General features: G+C 42.2%; 1 protein-coding gene across 2 annotated transcripts in view; it reads right to left on the bottom strand.

Annotated features, from left to right (window-relative positions):
- Positions 1-22,407, bottom strand: part of LOC146060305 (arf-GAP with SH3 domain, ANK repeat and PH domain-containing protein 3-like) — a 60,242-nt gene extending 37,835 nt beyond the window's left edge. For both annotated transcript variants that reach the window (XM_083173350.1, XM_083173351.1), the window contains exons 1-12: positions 21,681-22,407; positions 20,426-20,498; positions 19,988-20,133; positions 18,979-19,053; positions 18,833-18,882; positions 16,176-16,272; positions 15,960-16,045; positions 14,869-14,944; positions 12,806-12,892; positions 12,515-12,618; positions 11,319-11,388; positions 3,107-3,194 (exon numbers count right to left, since the gene is read on the bottom strand). In XM_083173350.1, the coding sequence (XP_083029476.1) occupies positions 3,107-3,194; positions 11,319-11,388; positions 12,515-12,618; positions 12,806-12,892; positions 14,869-14,944; positions 15,960-16,045; positions 16,176-16,272; positions 18,833-18,882; positions 18,979-19,053; positions 19,988-20,133; positions 20,426-20,498; positions 21,681-21,803 (1,075 nt within the window). In that variant the 5' untranslated portion in view covers positions 21,804-22,407. The remainder of the gene's footprint in view (positions 1-3,106; positions 3,195-11,318; positions 11,389-12,514; positions 12,619-12,805; positions 12,893-14,868; positions 14,945-15,959; positions 16,046-16,175; positions 16,273-18,832; positions 18,883-18,978; positions 19,054-19,987; positions 20,134-20,425; positions 20,499-21,680) is intronic.
- Positions 22,408-23,587: the final 1,180 nt, after the last annotated feature.

The following is a 23,587-nucleotide window of genomic DNA, read 5'->3' as shown; positions in this document are numbered from 1 at the left end:
TCACAATATTAGAGCCATATCTAAAAATAAACATAAATTAAAATGCTTACTGGCTAATGCAAGAAGCTTAGTGAGTAAAATCGGGGAGCTTGAAACGGTGATCAGTAGGGATGACTACGACATCATTGGTATTACAGAAACATGGTGTAATGAGTCGCATGACTGGGCATTAAACATGGAGGGATATACACTCTACAGGAAAGACAGGGAAAATAGAAGGGGCGGGGGTGTGTGCCTATATGTAAAAAATAACTTAACATCATGTGAGAAAAATATGAGCACAGACCTGGAAGACGACAACTCGGAGACAGTGTGGGCAGAGATAACCGACAATAATAAGAAACCAAAAAACAAATTTATAATAGGGGTATGCTATAGACCACCAAATATAAATGAAAGGGAAGAGTCTCTTCTTTTAAACCAAATCAAACAAGCATCAAATCAGGGTCAGGTATTAATTATGGGGGATTTTAATTTACCCGACATTGATTGGGAAAACGAAACAGGTAAATCAGCAAGAAGCAATGGGTTCTTAAGCTTACTTAAAGACCAGTTTATTACACAAACGGTAGAAACTCCAACTCGTGATGAGGCACTCTTGGACTTAGTATTAACAAATAACACAGACTTAGTTTCAAACACAAAAGTAATTGAACAATTAGGGAATAGTGATCACAATATGGTTTCACTGGAAATCAACTTCAGTAAATTACATCAAAAAGGATCTGCAAAAATACTAAACTTCAGAAAAGCGAACTTTGAATTATTCAGGGAAGCCCTAACAGGAATTGGGTGGGAAACGGTTATGGAGGGAAAAAATGCAGAGGAAATGTGGGATACTCTAAAAAAGGTGCTTGATTCACTAACTATTGAATACATTCCTAAAGTAACTAAAGGTAAATTCAACAAAAAAAAGCCACCATGGTTGGACAAAGAAGTAAGGTCAGCTATCAACAATAAAACCAGAGCCTTTAAATTCTATAAAAATAATTTGAATGAGGAGGCATTCACAAAATACAAAGAATCAAACAAAACTTGTAAAGGGGTAATCAAAGCAGCTAAAATATTATATGAAGAGTGCATAGCCACTGAAAGCAAAAACAACCCAAAGAAATTTTTTAAATACATAAATAGTAAACGTTTAATTAAGGAAAACATAGGCCCACTAACTGATACTAGTGGAAAAAGTGTTACGGAGGACAAGGGAAAAGCAAAACTGTTAAATGAGTTCTTCTCATCAGTATTTACTAAGGGAGAGCAGACTGTGGAACGAACATTTACCACAAACGGGACAAATAAGCCAGATCTCATTGTGGATTTCACGCCGAAAGAAATAATACTGAGGCTAAGCAAACTCAAAACAAATAAGTCACCAGGGCCAGATGGGATTCATCCGAGGGTATTAATGGAATTAAGGGATGAACTAGCTACCCCCCTACATTATATCTTTAGCAAGTCACTATCGTCAGGTATAGTACCAAAAGATTGGAGAATAGCAGAGGTAGTGCCAATATTCAAAAAAGGAAAAAAGGAAGATCCAGCTAATTACAGACCCGTTAGTTTAACATCAATTGTGGGTAAACTATTTGAAGGATTTTTAAGGGATGGTATCCAGGAATATTTAGATCATCACCTTCTACTCAGTACTAACCAACATGGGTTCGTGAAAAATCGTTCATGCCAAACTAATCTACTAGGGTTCTATGAAGAGGTTAGCAAAAACCTTGATAATGGAAATGCTGTAGATGTGATTTTCCTAGATTTTGCTAAAGCATTTGATACTGTCCCACACAAGAGATTGATTAATAAAATAGAGAACCTAGGATTGGGTGAAAATATCTGCAGATGGGTAGGGAATTGGCTATGTAATAGAGAACAAAGAGTGGTTGTGAATGGTGCCGTATCAGATATGATACCGGTACTAAGTGGAGTGCCCCAGGGTTCGGTTTTGGGGCCCATTTTGTTTAACATTTTTATTAACGATATTGGGATAGGGTTACTCAGCAATGTATCCATCTTTGCGGACGATACAAAACTTAGCAAAGTCATCAAATCACCAGAAGATGTCACCATGCTTCAAAATGATCTTGCAATTCTAGATGAGTGGGCAAAAAAATGGAAGATGAGGTTCAATGTAGATAAATGTAAGGTTATGCACCTTGGGAGACACAACCAGTGTGCAAGTTACAACCTTAGCGGAGAGGAACTGGGTAATTCCATACTTGAAAAGGATCTAGGAGTCCAAATAGACAGCAATCTAGGATGTAGTGCCCATTGTAATGTAGCTACAAAAAAGGCCAACAAAATTCTGGCATGTATTAAGAGGGGAATGGAAACTAGGGACTCAAGGGTAATTATGCCACTATATAAAGCATTGGTGAGACCTCACCTAGAGTACGGAGTACAGTTCTGGGCCCCACACTATAAAAAGGACATCATAGAATTAGAAAAAGTCCAAAGGCGAGCAACAAAGCTTATTAGGGGAATGGAGAATTTAAGCTACGGGGAGAGATTAAGCAATTTGGGACTATTTACATTAGAAAAGAGACGTTTAAGGGGGGACATGCTCAACATGTACAAGTATATCAAGGGCCAATATAAGGAACTGTCACACACCCTATTTTCTACTAGAAAGGAATCTAGGACACGAGGGAAGGGTATAGATTAGACGAATAAAGATTTCATTCAGCTAGTAGAAAGAATTTCTTTACGGTCAGAACAGTCAAACTCTGGAACTCTCTTCCCAGAGAGGTGGTAACGGCTGGCTCATTAAATGCGTTCAAGGCAAAGTTGGACAAACATTTACTGGAGAAAAACATCCATGGGTACAAATAAGAAATATAATTTGTCTGTAAAATACCAGAACCAACCAAATCAGCAATGGATATCTATACCAGGTTGAACTAGATGGACGCAAGTCTTTTTTCAGCCTTACCTACTATGTAACTATGTAACTATGTAAGTTGTGCATTGTCCTAGCTACACCACTGGAAAATTATATATTTTCTTACTTTCTGCTAGTTTATCACAATGAGTACATTCAGTTTATATTGTCACACACAAGTCTACACATGTTTACATGATTATATATTTTCCCATGACTTACGTGTGATTAAATAAAAGCTGCGTTTGTCCTCAGGATTTGGCCGAACTTGACAGGTGAGTAATTTAATTTTAGTCGGAGGTCGGTTAATCTGAAAGTAACAAAGCACTGCATTAAAACTGACACCAACCCAAACATAAATATGAAAGAATACCAGTGTTCTAGATTTACATCCTGATTCAGAGATGGACGCCAATGATTTTGAAGCTGTGATTCAGTACGAATCTGGGTACTTGTATACTATCACGGCTCCCACGATGGGCCTCGTACAGGGAAAAATCGCATCGCATTTTTCACACTGTATCACCCCCACTATCAACACCAACCCGAAGCGTGGCGAGCGCAGCGAGCCTGCGAGGGGCGGCGGTACGCGTCCTACGACCTTTTCATACCCCCCACTATCCACGTCGGCGTGGAGCTGAGAATAGAAAGTGTGGCGAGCGCAGCGAGCCACCGAGCCCGAAGCGTGGCGAGTGCAGCGAGCCCCACGAGGGGACGCGGATACCTGTGAAGCCCGCGAGGGGACACGGATACCTGTGAAGGTATTCGCGTCCGCTCGCCACGCTTCGGGCTCGGTGGCTCGCTGCGCTCGCCACACTTTCTATTCTCAACTCCACGCCGACGTGGATAGTGGGGGTATGAAAAGGTTGTAGGACGCGTACCGCCGCCCTCGCCACGCTTCGGGTTGGCATTGATAGTGGGGGTGATACAGTGTGAAAAATGCCATTTGGGGTGCATTTTACATGGTTTGAACACATGTCCATGATTTTTGTGAAAAATGGCATCGCATGCGATCACATGCGATTTTTTTTCACAAATGCATTAAAAACCCGGTAAAATCGCATCGCATCGCATGCCATTACATATGGCATGCGATGGGAGCCGTGATAGTATACAAGTACCCCAATCTGTGCAAAATATGCAAATATCGCAGGCACTCTGAGATCTGTATTAAGATGCCCCCTTGAGGTATCTGAGATCTGCTGCTTGTGTACGTATATACAACCATCAATCTTCTGAATAACTTTATACGGTATGGTGGTCACAAGCTGTAACACGCCCCCAAATTGGTGACATTAAGCCTGCGTTTGAGTTAGAGATGTGCGGTTTGATTTATCTGAAATATGAACAAACTTAGAGGTTCCGAGGAGACCCAGTTCAGAATTACTTTTGGGGTCCGAGTGGAACCAAGTCCCAACTTGTGTCTGCTGTTAGTTTGGACCTCTGATTTAAAAACCGAACTCTGGTTTTTGACTGCATGTAAACCAGTCCCAACTCCACAAATTTAGCAGTTTTATTGACTTCAAATGATTTTAAAACTGAACCAAATCTGTATGTGAATCAAAACACCAGAGGGTGGTTTTGCAAAACATGGGGGATGCACACATTTCTAGTTTGGGGGCAACCCTCCAATTATTATTACCCACATGTGCATTATGAATTACAATCACTTTACAAATAAATCCTCACTGTGAACAGCATTGCAAGACCATCACGGCACATGCGCGGTAAGACTTAGGGGTTTATTTTCTAAGATGGGAGTTCTATTTCAAATGGGAAGTTGCTTTGGGCAACCAATCAAAATCTACTTATTTTTTATTTAGCACCTTCTAGAAGATGGGTGTGGTACAGGGGTCCGACAGTCGGGATCCCGACAGTCATTAGCCCGACGTCGGGATCCCGACTGGCCGGACCCAGACAGCATGGTGAGCGCAACTAAGCCCCTGCCCTCGCCTCGGAAAATAGCCGGTGGCCGTCGGGTACCCGGCTGTTTGTGTTTTTGTGTTTAATTTTTATTGAGAATTTTTTTTTTTAATAAGGTAACAACATATGGTAATATTAACCACGTATGAAAGCTGTTAGAGGGGGGGGGGGGGTATAAAAAAGAAGAAAGACTGGATGTGGAGGGATTGGGGATGGGGATACATCAGGTATACAATGCAACATCATCAATTTAATAATGCACTACATAGTAGTAGGAAGATCAATTATGTGGCAGAGGTACATCAGCTCGAGCTAGGAGATCTAAGGGAAGATAGATTGACCGGACTATATCGTGTACTGGGGCGGCCTGAGGGCTGTTTGTGTTTTGACAGTCGGCATCCCAACGTCGGGTAAATGCCTGTCAGGATCCTGACTGTTGGGACCCCATCCGGCACCCCTAGAAGATAATAGATAAAATCTCATTGGTGGCCCATAGCAACATCCTATCTTAAATAGAACTACCATCTTGGTAAAAAAATAAACGTATACTGTATGCATACAACATGTGCATCCATCTCTGAATCAGGCACTAGTCCTGGATGATACAGGACATACATCACTCTCTTTCTCTATGGGCCAGATGTATCAAGCTTTAAAAAGTAATAAATAGAGAGTGAGAAACAACCAGCCAAACAGCTCCTAACTGTCATGTTACAGACTGGGTTTGAAAAATGACATGTAGGAGCCGATTGGCTGGATGTTTATCACTCTTGAAGCTTAATACATCTGGCTCTATGGGAGGTATTCAATTAGTTCCCTTTCTTTTGGATAGGTAAAAACTGTACTAATTCGATGCCCGACTTATCAATTGCAGACATTTTTTATGCTATCTAAGACATTTTTCACCCGTGGCTTTTCGCTTTTTTGTGGGGGGGGGAGGCAGCAAAAAGGCATGGGGAAAAATGTTACATATATTCATTTCATCTTACATTATATTGGTAAATACTGGCTATGTTTTTGATACTGTAAACCCACATATGAACAACATACATATGCCACGCGAATCGCAACATATATGTGGTGATTGGCATAATACCATCGTCATGTGCACATTTCTAAGAACACATTGAGCGGTGTTGGTGCTGTGCATCATTTCCACGCCGTAGGTGCAATATTGGAGTACCAATCAGGCACAATCAGCCGCGATTTGATGTAGATACCATTGGTTACACCGGTCAAATTACCTATATGTGGGAGCTGCTCAATTGAGGGGTTAATACTCAAAATATAAAGCAATATACAGGGGGGTATCAAGCACTCACCAGTTGGATATAGTGTAGTAGTACAAATGTGAATAGAAGTAAATAATGAGAACAGTTGTGAATAAAATGTATTTATTTATTCACAATGTATAATCCTGGAGTGGTACTCGACAGGTGGACCTGCACAGTATCACTCTGTGAGAGCCCTTAAGGGTATGAGGGTATCCTTTAGGGATCCCTTTTACCATAAATCCATTACCCGGGACTTATGTCCCTGACAGGTGACCGCAGATGTTCTCAATTGGGCAGGTGGGGGATGGGGGTTGAATAGTCACCTTAGGAGCTATTTAAATGTCACTGAGCCAGATTCTCTAAGCTTCAAAAGTGATAAAATGTAGAGTGATACACAGCCAGACAATCAGCTCCTACCTGCCATGTCACAGACTGTGTTTGAAAAATGTCAGACAGGAGCTGATTGGCTGGCTGTTTATCACTCTCTATTTTAGCACTTTTGAAGCTTAGAGAATCTGGCCCAATGTCTGTTGTGGAATTGACCTTGTTGTCAAATCCATGCAGGTATGGGCGAGATGTATCAAATAGAAAATGCGGTAAAACCCCGGTTTTACCGCATTTTCCAATGTATCAAAAATGATACCGCATTGAAGGGTATCGCCACCTTTGGTGGCGATACCCTATAGAAGCCTATGGGCTTCTTTTCCCCGCCCGCCGCGTCGCCGCAACCCCGCCGCCTCGCCAACCCCCCCTCTCCCCCTCCCTTGGGCTTACCTTCTTGCAGGTCCTCCTGGACCCCGGAAGGTAAGCCCTTCCTCCCCCTATCAACGCAGCCGGACGTCCTTCCGGCTGCAGGGGGGAGGAGGAAGCGCCGGGGACAGCCTGCTTAGCTGTCCCCGGCGTGAAAGCAGCAGAAGCCGGCTGGGAGGTGACGGAGACCCCCCGCAGACCACAGTACAGGTATCCCGGGGGGCCTCCGTCACCGCATCGCGATGCCAGCCGCATATGTTAGTACATATGCGGCGGCATCGCGGCGGGGGGGGGCGCGAAGGGCGGCGATGTATTTTAATACATCCCGCCCATAGTCACAAAAGGGTTCAATGTCAAAAACGGCACAGCAACAATGAGTGCGGCTATATTGAGTTTGTATTTATAAAAAAAAAAATCTTGATTTTATTTAAATGTTTTCTTTTGTCATGTATTCCTTTTGTACAACTTCAAATAATATTTGTAACATTTCTTCTATATAACATAAACCTACAGCTAAGATGCTATACAAAAACAATGAACCAGCCAGCCATAAAATAATAATTTTCAGAAAGGTTGGCCATAGCAGTCCGATTCTAGAAGACGCTAGATAAATAAGTAGAGTGATTGGTTGCTACGGGCAAGATCACAACCTCAGAAATCCTGCAATATACCCATTAGTGTGGAAATATGTTGCATCATAATAAGCTACCAAAAATATAAATATAATAAACCCTGTTGTACCAAGCATAACACTTGTCCCCAGTGCACACCTCGGGGACTATATTACAGCTGGAGTATACACTGATAAGTTGTACATATTATTTAGAATGTATACTTTTCCAGTAAGGCTAGCTGGAAACCTGAGAAGACACTGGACCCTGCAGAGGGCTGGGAGTTTTGGTGTGTGAAATCATTTACAATCAGTAAACATGTCAGACCTGTAATACAGCTGTTACCAAAACCCATAAACATTGTCATGCTGACTACAATTACATGTATATAGCTATGTGCAAATGTTGGCTCAGTAAGTCAACCATATGCTTCAATTAATTTGTAAGTGAGCAAAATCTATTACCAACAGTACAGTCTAAAAACATAAACACATCTTTCTGCATATCATAACAGAAATTAGGGGCTTATGTATGTAAGTTTTTTTTGCATAAGAGTATGCAGAAACTGAAGCTTCTGCAAAATGTAACGTATTGTTGCTATGTACTATACCGGTAGCCTAATGCAGGAGATTTCATAGAAATGTTCTGCAAAATGCTAATTAGCACTGCAGACCACAGTCTCCCTTATTATATATCAGTACTAAAGACTATCTATCCCTTGGAGAAGCCAGTACAACTCGCAGGCTCCAGTGCGATGCACACGGACTGTGCATCGCACCGGACCTGCGGTCATTCACCTGCAATTTGGGCTCTTTTCCTGTGATTGATGGCTGCAATTGCAGGAAAAAAGTCTAAATTGCAGGTACATTGCCAAGTATATGGGGGTCTTAAGGTCTCTCCTATACTGTATGTACTAAACTCCAAATTGTGAACTTTTTTTGACTTGCGCTCCTTTGGTTTGCATGACCTCTCTCCCAAAATCTCTGTCCAGCTCTGGAATATTTGCAGTAGTTACTGAAAAAAAAAGTGAAAAACTCATCCGATGTGGCTAGGATGTAACTCAGAGCGACAATGTTTATTGTCCATGAGTTCATTTTAGTAGATAGGAACCTCATGCATATATGTTAAAACAAAAGTCTAGAACCACACTGAAGCTAATGTTTGCTAAATTAGTTCATTTGATATCAACAAAATGTAAATGATTTGTTATATCATACTTCAAGACCAACTGAGATCAATTCAAGTGAGATACAAATTATAAATATGTTAAGGTGCCCACACACGCACCGATCCCGGCGGTGTGATGCTGTACGATGGGGTGCACGCTCCCGCGGCACCTCATCGCACACTACAAAAAGTATGTGCTGCACATACTTTTTGTACTAGCATCGCATGCACATCGTATGCACAAGGCATACGATGCGATGCTATGTGTGCTAGTTAAGCCCACAACGCACGCCGGGATCGGTGCGTGTGTGGACACCTTTACACTTATGTCTTGAGAATATGCCTGGAACTACTAGCTCACTAAATTTGGTACTTGTTTCTTAGCACAGCGCCCGTCGTAGGTGATCGCATACCTTAAAGGAATGCGATGGACGCGACCGACGCGATTTCAGGGCTATTTTTAGCCTTTTCCTCGACAATGAAAAAATTGCGTCCATCGCATGCCTTAAGTTAAGGCATGCGATGCGACCGATGCGATGGACCCGATTTTACATAGGGATCAATGTTAAATGGGCCAATGGACCCGATTTTTCATTCTATACCCACCCTTATGGGTATTTTACATGACAAATGCCCCCCATTGTTAACGCCACCCCACGATGAACGCTAAGCCAAAGCGTGGTGAGCGCAGCGAGCCCATGAGGGGCGGCTGTATGTGTCCTCCAACCTTTTCATACCCCCACTATCCACGTTGGTGTGGAGTTAATTTTATATATTGTGGCGAGCGCAGCGAGCCCTGTGAGGGGACGCATAATATCTGTGAAGTAATGCGCGTCCCCTCGCCACACTGCGCTCGCCACACTATATAGAATCAACTAGACGCCGACGTGGATAGTGGGGGTATGATAAGGTCGGAGGACGCGTACCGCCGCCCCTCGCAGGCTCGCTCGCCACGCTTCGGGTTGGCGTTCATCGTGGGGTGGCGTTAACGATGGGGGGCATTTGACCCATCAGGGTTGGGAAACAATTAAAATTGTGGTCTGGGGGGCATTTAACATTGGGGACAATGGAATCAATGTAAAATGGTCCCTGAGACCCGATTTTACAATGTAAAAATCGCGTCGATCGCATCGCATGCGATTTGGTTGCATGCGATGAACGCGATTTTTGGGGTCCCGATGGATACAATTTTTATCGCTGGTGCCGTGCTAGGAAACAAGTACCCTAAATTTTTCTAAATGTCTGGAACTTAAAAAAGGTATAAAACTAAAAGTAGGGCATTGCAAAACTCAACTACTAATTTGTGCTCTTCAGAAATATGATTTACATTGAGCTTTTGGAGTCTTAACAAAAACTAAAAAGCCAAGAAAAATCTTTCAAATGTGTGAAGGTGGATGCAGAGATCACTACAAACAACCTGCTGAAAACTTTCAAGACCAGAGGCGTAGCTTCATACATGTCCACACACATTTTGACACATTTTGCCTTAGGTGAAGTGAATAGAGGATGAGACAGCTATTTTCGTAATGAATTATAGGACTATTTTTCAAACTTGTTTTTCTTAAATCAGCATAGAAAGAAGCGTAGACAGTTACAATCCTCAGCTGTCTGACAGGACTAATCAAGATTTATTCAAGGGTAATTCAATTATCCTTGATAGCTGACTATCCAATAAGTGCCAAGTTGCAGCAGCAATAATGAAAAGACATGGATCCAGGATCCTGTGTGTTTTCACACAAGGGAGGTCAGCGATGAGTCCATTAACTCGAACTTAAGGCAACCAATGATACAGTGACCTATCCCAAATCACAAAAGCACAGCCCATAAGAAAGTACATTTAAGAGAATCAAATACTTTGGGCCATCGAAGAGCACCATGAGGGCATTCTCTCTGTCCATATGCCATATCTAAAGATAGGAGTAAAGATGTCTGACAATATTGTGGATTTAGCAGGCATAAAGCCAGTTTGGTCATGATGATGAACACTCATCACACACAATATAATCACTTATATAGTCTAGGTCAGTGGTCGAAGTGGAAATTTTGAAGTGGGGGTATGGAAATTTTGAAGTGGGGGTATGGAAAAGTAAAGAGTGAATATAGTGCGCACCTTCGGACACCCCCCTGTCCATCAACGTCCCCTGCCAGACTGCCCCGTTGTACAGGGGTATTACAAAAGCACAATATGCGCTGCTGAGTGATCAGAGAGCATCCTGAGGGGGAAAAAAAAAGTTTTTTTTTTTATCTTCAGATTAAAGTGGCGGTATGGCATACCCCCGTATACCGCCCCACTTCGACCACTGGTCTAGGTATGTTAAATCATTACATGTCCTAAGTCATTTAGAGACAAATACGCAAAAGGAGAAATACGTGGCTCATCAGGGAGATCATTTACCCCAGGAACCTCACTACCAAAGAAAGATGTAATGGTGACTGGCAGGCAACAAAGATGGAAGAGAGATATGTTCTAAATAAGAGGCCAATTCAAATTAAGCAATTTTCATCTCACAACTAATTGAAATCGACCACATAGAGGATTACAAATAAAAATCAGATATAATTAGACTATGTTAGCATTGGCTTCCCAATAGGTCACATATCTTCAATACTGATCGTATGCACATACAAAATGTCAATCAATGCTACTGCACATACTGTAGAATATGCATTAAATTAATCAATACCAATAATCACAAATCTATTACTTACTGTACTGTGAGATATCGTTAAGTACCCATATTTTACACCACACTTTCTTTTCTGCCAAACTTTCCGAATGCTAAAATAAAAAATAAAAAGTTCTATTCAAGTAAAACATTATATAGTTATGGTATATGGTAGTAGAGTTCCATCAAGCAGTTCTATAGAGTTATAGGAGTAGGACCATGGAGCAGTGCTAATGAGAGATTGGAGGAAGAATCGGATGTCATAATACGTGATAGGAGTCAATGTGGTTCCATGGAGAGAGACAGGAGTAAACCACATTGATAGAGTGATGGGAGTGGGGAATGTGATGGGGACCGGGGTGCTAATGAAAGATAGGAGGAATGTGGGAATATTCTATGGCGACATACAGTAGGAGGAGCAAGGTGGAGTAGTGCTAATAAGAGATAGGAGGGGTAATGTGGTGTGGTTCTATACAAATATAGGAAGATGAAGCTGTTCTATAGAGAGGTAGGGGGAGAAAACTGAAATGATTATATAGAGTAATAGAAGGTGCAAACTGAAGCTGTTCTATAGTGATAGGGTGTGGCATGTGAGGACGTTCAAATGAGGGATAGGAAGCATACACGGAAAGGTCCTATAGGGTAAATAACAGGGATAGGTGTAGAGGTCCTATAATGTGACAAAGAAAGGTACATGGAACAGTTTTATAGAGGGATATAAGCTATATATATATATATATATATATATATATATATATATATATATATATATATATATATATATATATATATATATTTTTACGCACACATATACGGAGATGAGGAGGCACATGGTACGGTCTTATAAGGAGGCAAGATGACTGCCATAAAGTAGTTTTATAGAGAGATAAAATAGTTATCAAGAGAAATAGTAGCTTTCCCATGCAGGAGTTCCAAGAGGTATTTATACAGAGTGATGGGAGAATCATAAGAGGCACTTAGAGTTCACAGGTAATAATGAGTTATAGGGAGAAATATGGAGAAATGGGAGAGGTTATAGGGAATTTGGTGGATTTACAGAGAACAGTAATACAGACATAAGAGGAGTTGGAGTGAGAGGCAGGACTAAATTAAGTTATAAAAGGAACAGTTTTATATATAGCTATAAATAAATGCAATATAGAGGACCTATACTGCATAGTAATAGTTAGAAAGCAAGTTTATAAAAAGTCTTATATATAGGGCAATTAGGAGTCACACCCTTCACTCTTCTTATTTAGAAATCCAGATTTCTCTGTCCCATGCTGTTTATCTCCTTGATGTTGGTGTAAACTATATCCAGATTCCTTTCTGTTCAGTCCATCCTGAGACAACAAGGTAAGATGGAACTCAGCGCAGCACAACAGTGTAACATACTCTTGCTAGCAAAAGCGACAGATACAATTATGCTTTAAATTTGTGTGTTTGTTCTTTTAAAAAGAGAGGGGGGAGGGGGCTGGTCTTAAAAAGCCATCCAGTAATAATCATGGTGGCGACACTTCGCTTTCTCACCTCTTTAGTTTCTATCTGTAATTGTCTCTGCAGGTTCTCCCTATATTCTGAAAGTCGTTTGAGCTCTTCATCTTGGGTCTGATGCATCTTAAAACCAATGACAAAACATTCTGAACACATGCAGTAACAGGTAACGTGAATCACCGTAAAACCTTGAGATGGGTTGGGATCATTTGGTCTACAGCATAATGGTCAACAGTCATTAGGTTGACACCATTAGGTTGACATGGGAAAAGTCGACATGGAAAAAGGTCGACATGGTTATAGGTTGAAAGGTCATTAGTTCGACAATGTCTAGGTCGACAGTCAAAAGGTTGACATGGAGTTTTTCACTGTTTTTTTACCTGAATGTCAACAGTCAACATGGACACAGTTTAAAGTGCACCGCATCCCCTCACATCGCTCGCAATGCGTCGGGCATGTTACCGCGCTACACTCGGCACACTATTTTATTCTCCCACCACGCCATAGTGGATGGTAGGGCATGAAATACTGCATGTTGGCACATGTTGGCTCAAAAAACAGTGAAAAACCCCATGTTGACCTTTTCAATGTCGACCTAGACACTGTCGAACTAATGACTTTTGGCCTAGAACCATGTCGACCTTTTCCCATGTCAACCTAATGGTGTCGACCATCATGCTGCACCGCATCCCCTTGCGATACAGTGTTATGGTATAAAGGGTCATGGGTGTCTAGGGCAAAAGTCAATAGGTCAACACCAAATGGTGGACATGAACAAGGTTAACACAGAAAAAAGGTTGATACAAGCAAAAGATCGACATGAGTTTTCCTGTTTTTTTTTTTTTTTGACAATATATAGATTTCATCATATGGACCTCTGATTAGTGTACCGCATTTGCACGCCATAATTCTGCCAAGGTGCCTTTCTCCGCTACCACAGTGCCGGGCACACTTACGTTCCCAACCGGAGACCACATGGATGGTAAAGTATGAAAAGGTAAAAAAAAGGTAAAAGGCAAAAAAAAAAACTCATGTCTATCTTTTATTCATGTCATGACTATGTTGGCCGTATGGTATTGACCTATTGACTGTCAACCTATGGAGCGGATATCAGCATAGGGAAGGAGGCATGGCAACACAAAAAGGGGTGTGGTATTACACTTTAGACCATACACAGTAATGCCCATTACACATTTTAGCAAACTCCGTAATACCCATTACACATAAAGCCACACGCCGTAATGCCAATTACACATAAGGCCACACACCATAATGCCCATTACACATTGTGCCACACATCATGATGCCCATTACATACTATATAACAAACCGTAATGCCCATTACATATTTGCCACATAAGTGCTGCTTACCTATGTGCTCATTGCTAGGGGGTTCTTGCTTGATGGCACCATAGTACCCATTACACATGATGCCGCACACCATAGTACCCATTACACATGATGCCGCACACCATAGTACCCATTACACACGATGCCGCACACCATAGTACCCATTACACATGATGCCGTGCACCATAGTACCCATTACACATGATGCTACACACATAATGTCGCTTACACATGATGCTACACACATAATGCCCCTTACACATGATGCTGCACACATAATGCCGCTTACACATGATGCTGCACACCGTAATGCCCCTTACACATTAAGCCACACATTACGCGTAATGCCCCCACATACTGCCACTTGTAGCGTCCCTTAAGCAATGCCCCCAAAAGTGCCACTTACTGTAAATTTTTATATGAGCCTTCGCTGCTGCTGCAGGGAGAGATGGAGAGCGGTGCAGCTGCTTCTATGGGGAGAGGAGCAGAGCGCAGCGCAGAGCACGCTCCCTCTCCCCTCTAGCCGAGTGGACATTTGAAATATTGTGCGCGCTGTTGTTGTGCGTGACGTTGGGGGAGCACGCCGGGCGCCAGCACCACATGATTAAAGGGGGCTAGAGACACAGGGCTGGGCTCATTGGAAAGCCCCATCCCTCAGCTACAAAATGGGCTAATGGGTGGTCCTGTGCATCCCCGGACCACTCCCTAGATTCGCCTATGGATATCAGATAGAAGGAGGTGGCACTTACGCTGTGCAAAGACGAGGATAATTTCTCAATGAAAGGTAGGAGACTCTGTGTAGCTCTTAATCCATCCTGAAAAAAACTAAGACACAAGGCATATGATGGTGTTACACAAGTGCCCTGGAGAATAGCGGAATGCAATAGTATTCACAGTGATAGACGTTACTCAGAGTGCCCATACAACATCACGAGGGCATAAGGTGCTTATGCAAGACACGAAAAGAAGGGTATGGGTCATAGGGTGGACACTATAAAGGTCGACATACATTAGGGCATCACGGACGGTGTAGTGGTTAGCATTACTGCCTCACAGCACTTAAGTCATGGGTTCGATTCCCATTCCCTAACTGTGCGGAGTTTGTATATTCTCCATGTGCTTGTGTGGGTTTCCTCCGGGTACTCCGGTTTCCCCCCACAATCCAAAAATATACTGGTAGGTCAATTGGTTTCCAACAAAATGAACCCTAGAATGTCTATGTGTGCGTGTACATGTGGTAGGGAATATAGTGTGTAAGCTCCACTGGGGCAGGGACTGATGGGAATGTTCATATATTCTCTGTACAGCGCTGCGGAATATGTGTGCGCTATATAAGAAACTGTTAATAAAAAAATTAGGTTGACCATTAAAGTTTAACAGGGCTTAGGTTGACACATGAAATAGGTCAACCTGGCTAAGGTCGACAGGGTCAGAAGGTCGACATGAGTTTTTCACTTCTTTTGTCCTGAATTTCGCTGTAAGTTGTCATGGACCCCGTATCAGTGTACTGCGTCCCCTCCCCTGGCCTGCTGGGGACGTGGATGGTAGCGTATGATATACTGCCTGATTTGGAGAAAAATGTGAAGAGCTCATGTCGACCTTTTGCCCATCGACCTTCCCATTGTAGACCTAATGCTTGTGTCATCCTTCCGACCTTATCCATGATGACCTGTTTCAAGTGTTGACCTAAGATCTGTCAACCGTTAGTGGTCGACCAAATGTACGTCGACCATCATAGTGTCGACATAGTGACCACATCCCCACAAAGAAATGATAACCTTGACGGAAGTTATACAGCAATAGCCACAAGGGCCACAGTGTAGTGAAAGTAAGTACTGACTTGTGCTGAGCATGAAATGCTTTTATAAGACACTCCAAGAAATCAGGACCTTGTTTGACTTGCAGCTCTCCTAATTTCAGAAGGTACTGGTGAGAAAACAATATAAAAGGGACTCATGAAAGACTAGACAATATGCTTCCGAACCAACACAAAGGTTTACAGTCGAGTTGCTGCATTTGTATCCATTGCTGTGTGGTATTTTGCTGTATTTCTCACCTCACACAAGTGAAGCTGAAACAGTTTCCTCTCCCTTTCAGTATCCTCAGTGCATTCAGATTCTGCGCGAGCTCCTGCTGAGCGAGCTCTCTTTGTCCTGCAGGAAGGGAGTACAATCTGTAGAGCTCACCCAGGCACCTATCACATCCAGACAGTTACTTTATACATCAAACAAGTGGGTTATTTATGCAAGTGGGGGTACAGGGGAGATATCATTGGTAAGCGACATGGATCAAGAAAGCAAAAGTTTTACACTGAAACAATAGCATTTACAAAAAGCTCTGCCTCCAGGAGTGCTGTACTGTACTTCTTACCTTCGAAGCTAGTACAGCACTATAAGCATACAATACCAGCTCTGCCTCCAGAAGTGCTGTACTGTACTTCTTACCCTCGAAGCTAGTACAGCACTATAAGCATACAATATAAGCTCTGCCTCCAGGAGTGCTGTACTGTACTTCTTACCCTCGAAGCTAGTACAGCACTATAAGCATACAATATAAGCTCTGCCTCCAGGAGTGCTGTACTGTACTTCTTACCCTCGAAGCTTGTACAGAACTATAAGCATACATTACCAGCTCTGCCTCCAGGAGTGCTGTACTGTACTTCTTACCCTCGAAGCTAGTACAGCACTATAAGCATACAATATAAGCTCTGCCTCCAGGAGTGCTATACTGTACTTCTTACCGTCGAAGCTTGTACAGAACTATAAGCATACAATACCAGCACTGCCTCCAGGAGTGCTGTACTGTACTTCTTACACTCAAAGCTAGTACAGCACTATAAGCATACAATATAAGCTCTGCCTCCAGGAGTGCTGTACTGTACTTCTTACACTCAAAGCTAGTACAGCACTATAAGCATACAATATAAGCTCTGCCTCCAGGAGTGCTGTACTGTACTTCTTACCCTCGAAGCTTGTACAGAACTATAAGCATACATTACCAGCTCTGCCTCCAGGAGTGCTGTACTGTACTTCTTACCCTCGAAGCTAGTACAGCACTATAAGCATACAATATAAGCTCTGCCTCCAGGAGTGCTATACTGTACTTCTTACCGTCGAAGCTTGTACAGAACTATAAGCATACAATACCAGCACTGCCTCCAGGAGTGCTGTACTGTACTTCTTACACTCAAAGCTAGTACAGCACTATAAGCATACAATATAAGCTCTGCCTCCAGGAGTGCTGTACTGTACTTCTTACACTCAAAGCTAGTACAGCACTATAAGCATACAATATAAGCTCTGCCTCCAGGAGTGCTGTACTGTACTTCTTACCCTCGAAGCTAGTACAGCACTATAAGCATACAATATAAGCTCTGCCACCAGGAGTGCTGTTCTGTACTTCTTACCCTCGAAGCTTGTACAGAACTATAAGCATACATTACCAGCTCTGCCTCCAGGAGTGCTGTACTGTACTTCTTACCCTCGAAGCTAGTACAGCACTATAAGCATACAATATAAGCTCTGCCTCCAGGAGTGCTGTACTGTCCTTCTTACACTCAAAGCTAGTACAGCACTATAAGCTTACATCTCATTCTAGGTTATTAGAGTTTCCTACAAACAGGGAATCAATAGGGATGCTTTTTATATCCAATCTTGCAAAGTATTGTACCTTTAAGTGGCCATCAAAACAGCTGAGCATGACACCTTTACGTCTCAAATAGACAGACTCTGTCAGAGTCCGATATTTTTAATAATACCCACAATTTTTTTTAAGGATATTGTTAATAGTTACTTCATGGTTGAAGAAAAATCAAATATTTCACTTATTTTCAAAACGCTTCATTTCTATTTAGATTATTAGTGTTCATTCTAGAACCCGCCATCTTTTAAGACCCATGCAGTTCCTGTTCCCTGCCTGGGGTTTCACTGTCTGCTGTGGTGTTTCTAGCACAGGTTTGCATATCAGTGCTGATATACAGACCACACTGTGTTAGAAGTATTACAGCACACAGCGACACCCCAGGCAGGGAAGAGGAACTGCATGGGTTTTAAAAGATGGTGGATGCTAGAATGAACACTAATTATAGCTCACAGCAGTGAATTTACAGTAAGCTACAGCCGTATTGGTCACTATGGTATCCCGATGATAGGTTGACAATCAATAGGTTGACATGCATATGGGGCACTACAGATGGTGTAATGGTTAGCATTACTGCCTCACAGTGCTGCGGTCACAGGTCCGATTCCCACCATGTGTGTGTAGTTTGTATATTCTCCCCGTACTTGCGTGGGTTTCCTCCGGGTACTCCGGTTTCCTCCCATAATCCAAAAATACACTGGTAGGCTAATTGGCTCCAACAAAATTAAAACCCTAGAATGAATGTCTGTGTGCGTGTACATGTGGTAGGGAAAATAGATTGTAAGCTCCACTAGGGCAGGGACTAATGTGAATGTTTAAATATTCTCTGTAAAACGCTGCAGAATATGTGTGCGCTATATAACAAACCATAAATAAATAATATGGTCGACATTGTCAAATAGTTGGCATGACAATGGACAATGAAACATATGGACAATACAAGTTGATTGGAATTTTTTTTCAATGGCACATACAATGAAATGAATATTTAAAGGTCTTTCCAAAAAGACAGATTGGTGTTTTCCTGCTTGCACCCACCACACAATGCTCCCACTAAACAAGCAGCAATCTTACACTCTTATCTCGCATTCCTTCCAGCTCCTGTCTGCCTGCTTCCTCAGTTCCTGCACAGACATACAAATAAATGGTAGGCAGTTAGAGGATAGTTAACTACAATTTGCCAGATTAAAAACTGGAAAAGCACAAAGGATCAAACTCACCAACCGCCCATCTTTCACGTCCCCGCGTAGTAATGTCTCCAGAGGAAAAGATAGGATGCTATTAAGGTTGTGTATCTAGAAGAAGTAAAAATACCAGAGGTTAAAAGGAAAAACAAAACAACTATAAAAATCAGCAAAGAAAAAAAATAATTGAAGATTATTTATTTTATTATGCAACAATATATATAACTGCACCTGCACTTACCTTCCATTCTGAAGCTACACTGAGTTTGCTTCCTCATATAGCAAATGCTAATTGCTAATTAATGGTTTCCCATGGGCCACAGAGCTGCCCCACATCTTGAGCTTTGAGTTGAACTTGCTGGTGGAATGATGTGCATAGGGCAGAAAGGCAAAAACATTGCTGGTGGGCTACCAATAATAAAATGTGTGGACAAACACAAGCTAATACTGTCCCTCACCCATAAATAAACCCATATATGACATACGAATCAATTTACAGAATTTACAATTTACACCCCTTTTGGACTAGGGGTGCCGTGAAAAAAATGATGATGCTCTAGGGTGCCGTGATTTTAAAAAGTTTGGGAACCACTGGCATAGGGGCATTAGCATGACGACCACATGTCTGGCAGAGGGTGGTGCTTTCCCTCGGTGACAAGATAAGATTTCTACTATGGTCTACTACCCTCTTCTGTAAGGATCTCCAGTGTGGGCTCGGACTTCTCAGTTTGGTTTAACACACTGTCCGTGTTATGCTTATTATTATTAATCTTGATAACACTTTCCCTTTTATGCATTCTTGTAACACTTTCCCTCTTATCCAATAGCTTCTATCCACACACTCCGAAAAGTTCTCTGAACGTTTCTCTTTAATTGAAGCCATATGAAGAGGAAAATATGCTGTCAGAGCAGTGGTATTACATACAGTCAGCAAGAGCCGGAGGGGTGGAGAGCAAAAAGAAAACTTTAGGAAAGAAATTGAGAGATGGAGGGTTAATGGGAGTTGTGTCAGAGTGCCAGAACACACACACGCGCACGCACTCACCATGTTGCTGAAGAGTGCACCCAACTCCCTTGAGAGGACAGACAAGTTCAGGAAACCAGTGGTCAGTTCATGGTTGTTGGAAGAGAGCTGGTTAGAGCCTAGAGATTGCAGAGCTTCCACATAGCTCTCTTGAGCATCCACAAAAGCTGGGTGAGGCAAAAGATGACATAAGCTTTGTATTTACTTCAAGATAAAGACCAGCCAAACAATACACATACTAGCTAAAGCCTCTTACTGTGGAAACATGTTTAATAAGCCCCAAATAACAGCCATAGTTCAAAATTAAGATTTGCAGTATATATCTGAACCTTCAATACACTGGGCTGAACTAACATAAGTCTAAAAGATTTTCACTACTATTTGTCCAAAATGATCGATGTGACAAAGGTGCATCAATTCTCGCACCCCTTCTTTGGCATAGGTTTCCCATATACTTACAGAGACCTGATGCATAGATAGAACGTATACTCTTTCGGATCCTGCTGAGAACCTGTAGGTCAGTATCTAAACTCTAGGAAAATAAATGAAACGGGAAAATGATATTAACTGGATTGGAAATAAAGTAAAAGTATAATAAAGTAAATAAATACTGCATATCAATGCAGAACAGGCTAAGAAACTGAAACGAAGACAAACTACAAAACAGGCATAATCATTTAAAAACATGTCAATTTGAAACTGAAAGTCAGAACAGCAATGAGATATGACATTCGGATAGTCTACAGGAGCTGCTCCATGCCATAAACTGGTCATGTATGGGAACACATTGATACCGCTTTCACACCGCACCTCGGACATGGGTAATTGGCGGGTTGCTGGCGTGTTGACCCGGGTCAAGGTGCGGTGTCAAAGCTCCAAAGCTTATAACCCAGGTCAACCAACCCAGCAATTTAACCCGGATAAAAAGAAGGGTTAAACCTGGATGGCCCTCTGTATAATGGTCGACCCGGGTTTAACGTGAAGGCATCGGACCTAGGACAGGCCCGGGATCAAGAGCCCAAGTCCAACCAGTCATTGCAATCTGAAAAGGGCATTACACAGACCGGCTGCAGGAAAACAAGCCTTTTCTAATAATTACCTACTTATCGGTCTGTTATTCCCCATTTATCTAGTTATTAAGTTTGTTCCCAACTATAAAGCGCTATGAAATATGCTGTAGCTATGTAAGTAACTGTTGTTGTTGTAAAAATAATAAATTATTAATATATAGTGACAAAAATTAGACCTGGCTTATTGGCAGATCAAATTGAAACTTGTTAGTGTGGCTGACACAGAAGTAGCGGGTTTCTGGGAATGAGGGAGATGTATAGTACTGGAATGCGGAAATAAAACCCACTCTTTCATTTTCCATCATCTTACCTACATTTTTACTCCTCCCCCTCACCTCTAACCAAACATACGCCCTCTTTCCCACAAGGTGTGACATAATAGCACACAAATATGGGCATCAGAATATAAACAAACAAAAGAGTACAAATCAATAAAGCAGTATATAACTTGTGGTAGGTAGCATATCACCTATTAAATAGAATTAAAAACTAATATTTAAAAAAGATCCTTCAGGAGTGCTGTAAATATATTGTTGCTGAAAAAATACAATGTGAAATCCCTGCTGTACAGTTAGCAGGAGACACACAGCATGTAAAGAGAAGACAAAGCATCTACAGTAGAATTGTTTCCACAATGCACTTACTTCTTCCAGTACACCGACTCCTTGTCTGCACTTTTGCACTCTGTTGATAAAGGAGGGCAGCGGTCCCTGGGAGTGCTCCGAATTGACTCCCTGATAGAGGGACAGTGGTGTACAATCTGGCATGATGCTACCAGCCTCCAATTTATCTTCTTTATTTTAACAATAGACTGTAATTGTTTGTGAAACCGAACATTGGTGAATTCCTTATTCTCTAAGAACACCTATAGTCAGGAGCTAGATGCTGAACATTCTTTGTGGATTTCGGTTGATCCGAGGGGACAGAAGTCCTGGAACAGACCATCCAATTAATCTTTCACTCAACTTCAGTTTACCTGGCACCTATTTACGCAGCAATGTCCTGATCCATATTTGGGTATGTTGATTCCATTCTCTGTGATTAGCTTTCTAACTCCGGGAAGAAAAACAAAAGAAGACAATGCAGCTTGATTCCCTTTGAATCCTATGCAATAGATCATTAATTGCTCAAATTCCAGCGTATATCCTTTATAGTATGATTATCTTGAAAATCTCTGGAAGTTTGTATGGGGTTGGTGAACCATGAATAAATAATACAACGAGAAGTGTGTTCTGGCAGACATTAACTCTTCTGTTCCGGATTCTCTTTGAACCTGATTACCTAGTAAACTTCTCCCTGAGTGTGGATTAGCTGCACACCCATCTGACTCCCAGAATCACTATCCAGGAGCAGGGGGGGGGTGCTCCTCCTTCACCCTCCCCCCTCCCTCAGCCAATCCCAGTCACGTGACCTGTAGGAGACTAGAGAGCAGAGTCTGAGCACATTCTCTAGAAATCACTCCTGCAAAATTATGCGTCTGCTGACACCACTGCTTAGGGGACACAATGACGCATATATAGATCGGGATAGCATGAGTGAAGGCAGGTCTTGGTGCATCTGCAGAATAGGACGTCCAAACGAAACACACACTATATATATATATATATATATATATATATATATATATATATATATATATATATATATATATATATATAATTAAATAATTAGTAATTTATTTTTCTAAATGTGTTGTGTACACAGTGCTCCTGTGCTGTGCATCCAGTCCTGCTGGGAGGTATAATTATACTTTATCTCGCTATGCGATCTCGGAATGTGGAGGGACAGGGGTCGGCATTCAAATGTGAGCTTTAGCATATTTGCAACATTGTTTATTCATTTTAATAAATCCTCACTTTGTGGCCTGGTTTCTCCAGGCACACCTGGATTTTTTGGGGCACTCACATGAAATGGCCGATTACCACCCCCAAATGCCGGTTTCCTGTCAATCACAATGCGAAAGGTTAGCGAATAAAAAGGAGTAGGATTTCATCACTGGACTGCGACGCGCCTTGCAATGCAGACCACACGCATGCACATTTTATTTATAATTAACCGCTGTATGAATTCACAGAGCAGCAATTAGGACTGAATCAGGACCCACGTACAGTGCAAGGTAGGGCAAAGAGTGAGAGAGAGGATGTGTGTCAGGAATAGCAAGAGAGACAGTGACAGAGAGAAAGTCAGAAAGAGTGTCAGGGTGGAGAGAGGGAGAGAGACTGTGGGCCTTATTCTGGTTGGAGCGGCCGGGCCGTACGCGTACGTCCCGGTGTTTTTCATGATCTGCGCATGCGTACATTCGCTAATGCGCCGGCGCGAACACTCCACAACGCTTACGGACGGGGTCTCTACGTCCGAAAAAACCTGTACGCGAGTGTACGGGTAATGGGGCGGCATAGGGGCGTGTTGAGGGGAGCGGCCGAAATAATGAGGGAAAATGGGCGTAAATATGGGCGTACACGGGGGTGTGCACCAAAAATGAGCGGTGCTACTACCGCACGATCGACTAAAGCACCGTTCATTTCGGACACCAAACAGGCGGCCGCCAACC

Source organism: Crinia signifera, chromosome 2 (genome assembly GCF_055691185.1).
Source record: "Crinia signifera chromosome 2, ASM5569118v1, whole genome shotgun sequence".
In the NCBI taxonomy this organism is placed as follows: domain Eukaryota; kingdom Metazoa; phylum Chordata; class Amphibia; order Anura; family Myobatrachidae; genus Crinia; species Crinia signifera.
Note: the sequence above shows the minus strand (reverse complement) of the source record. Positions and strands in the feature narration are given on the sequence as shown.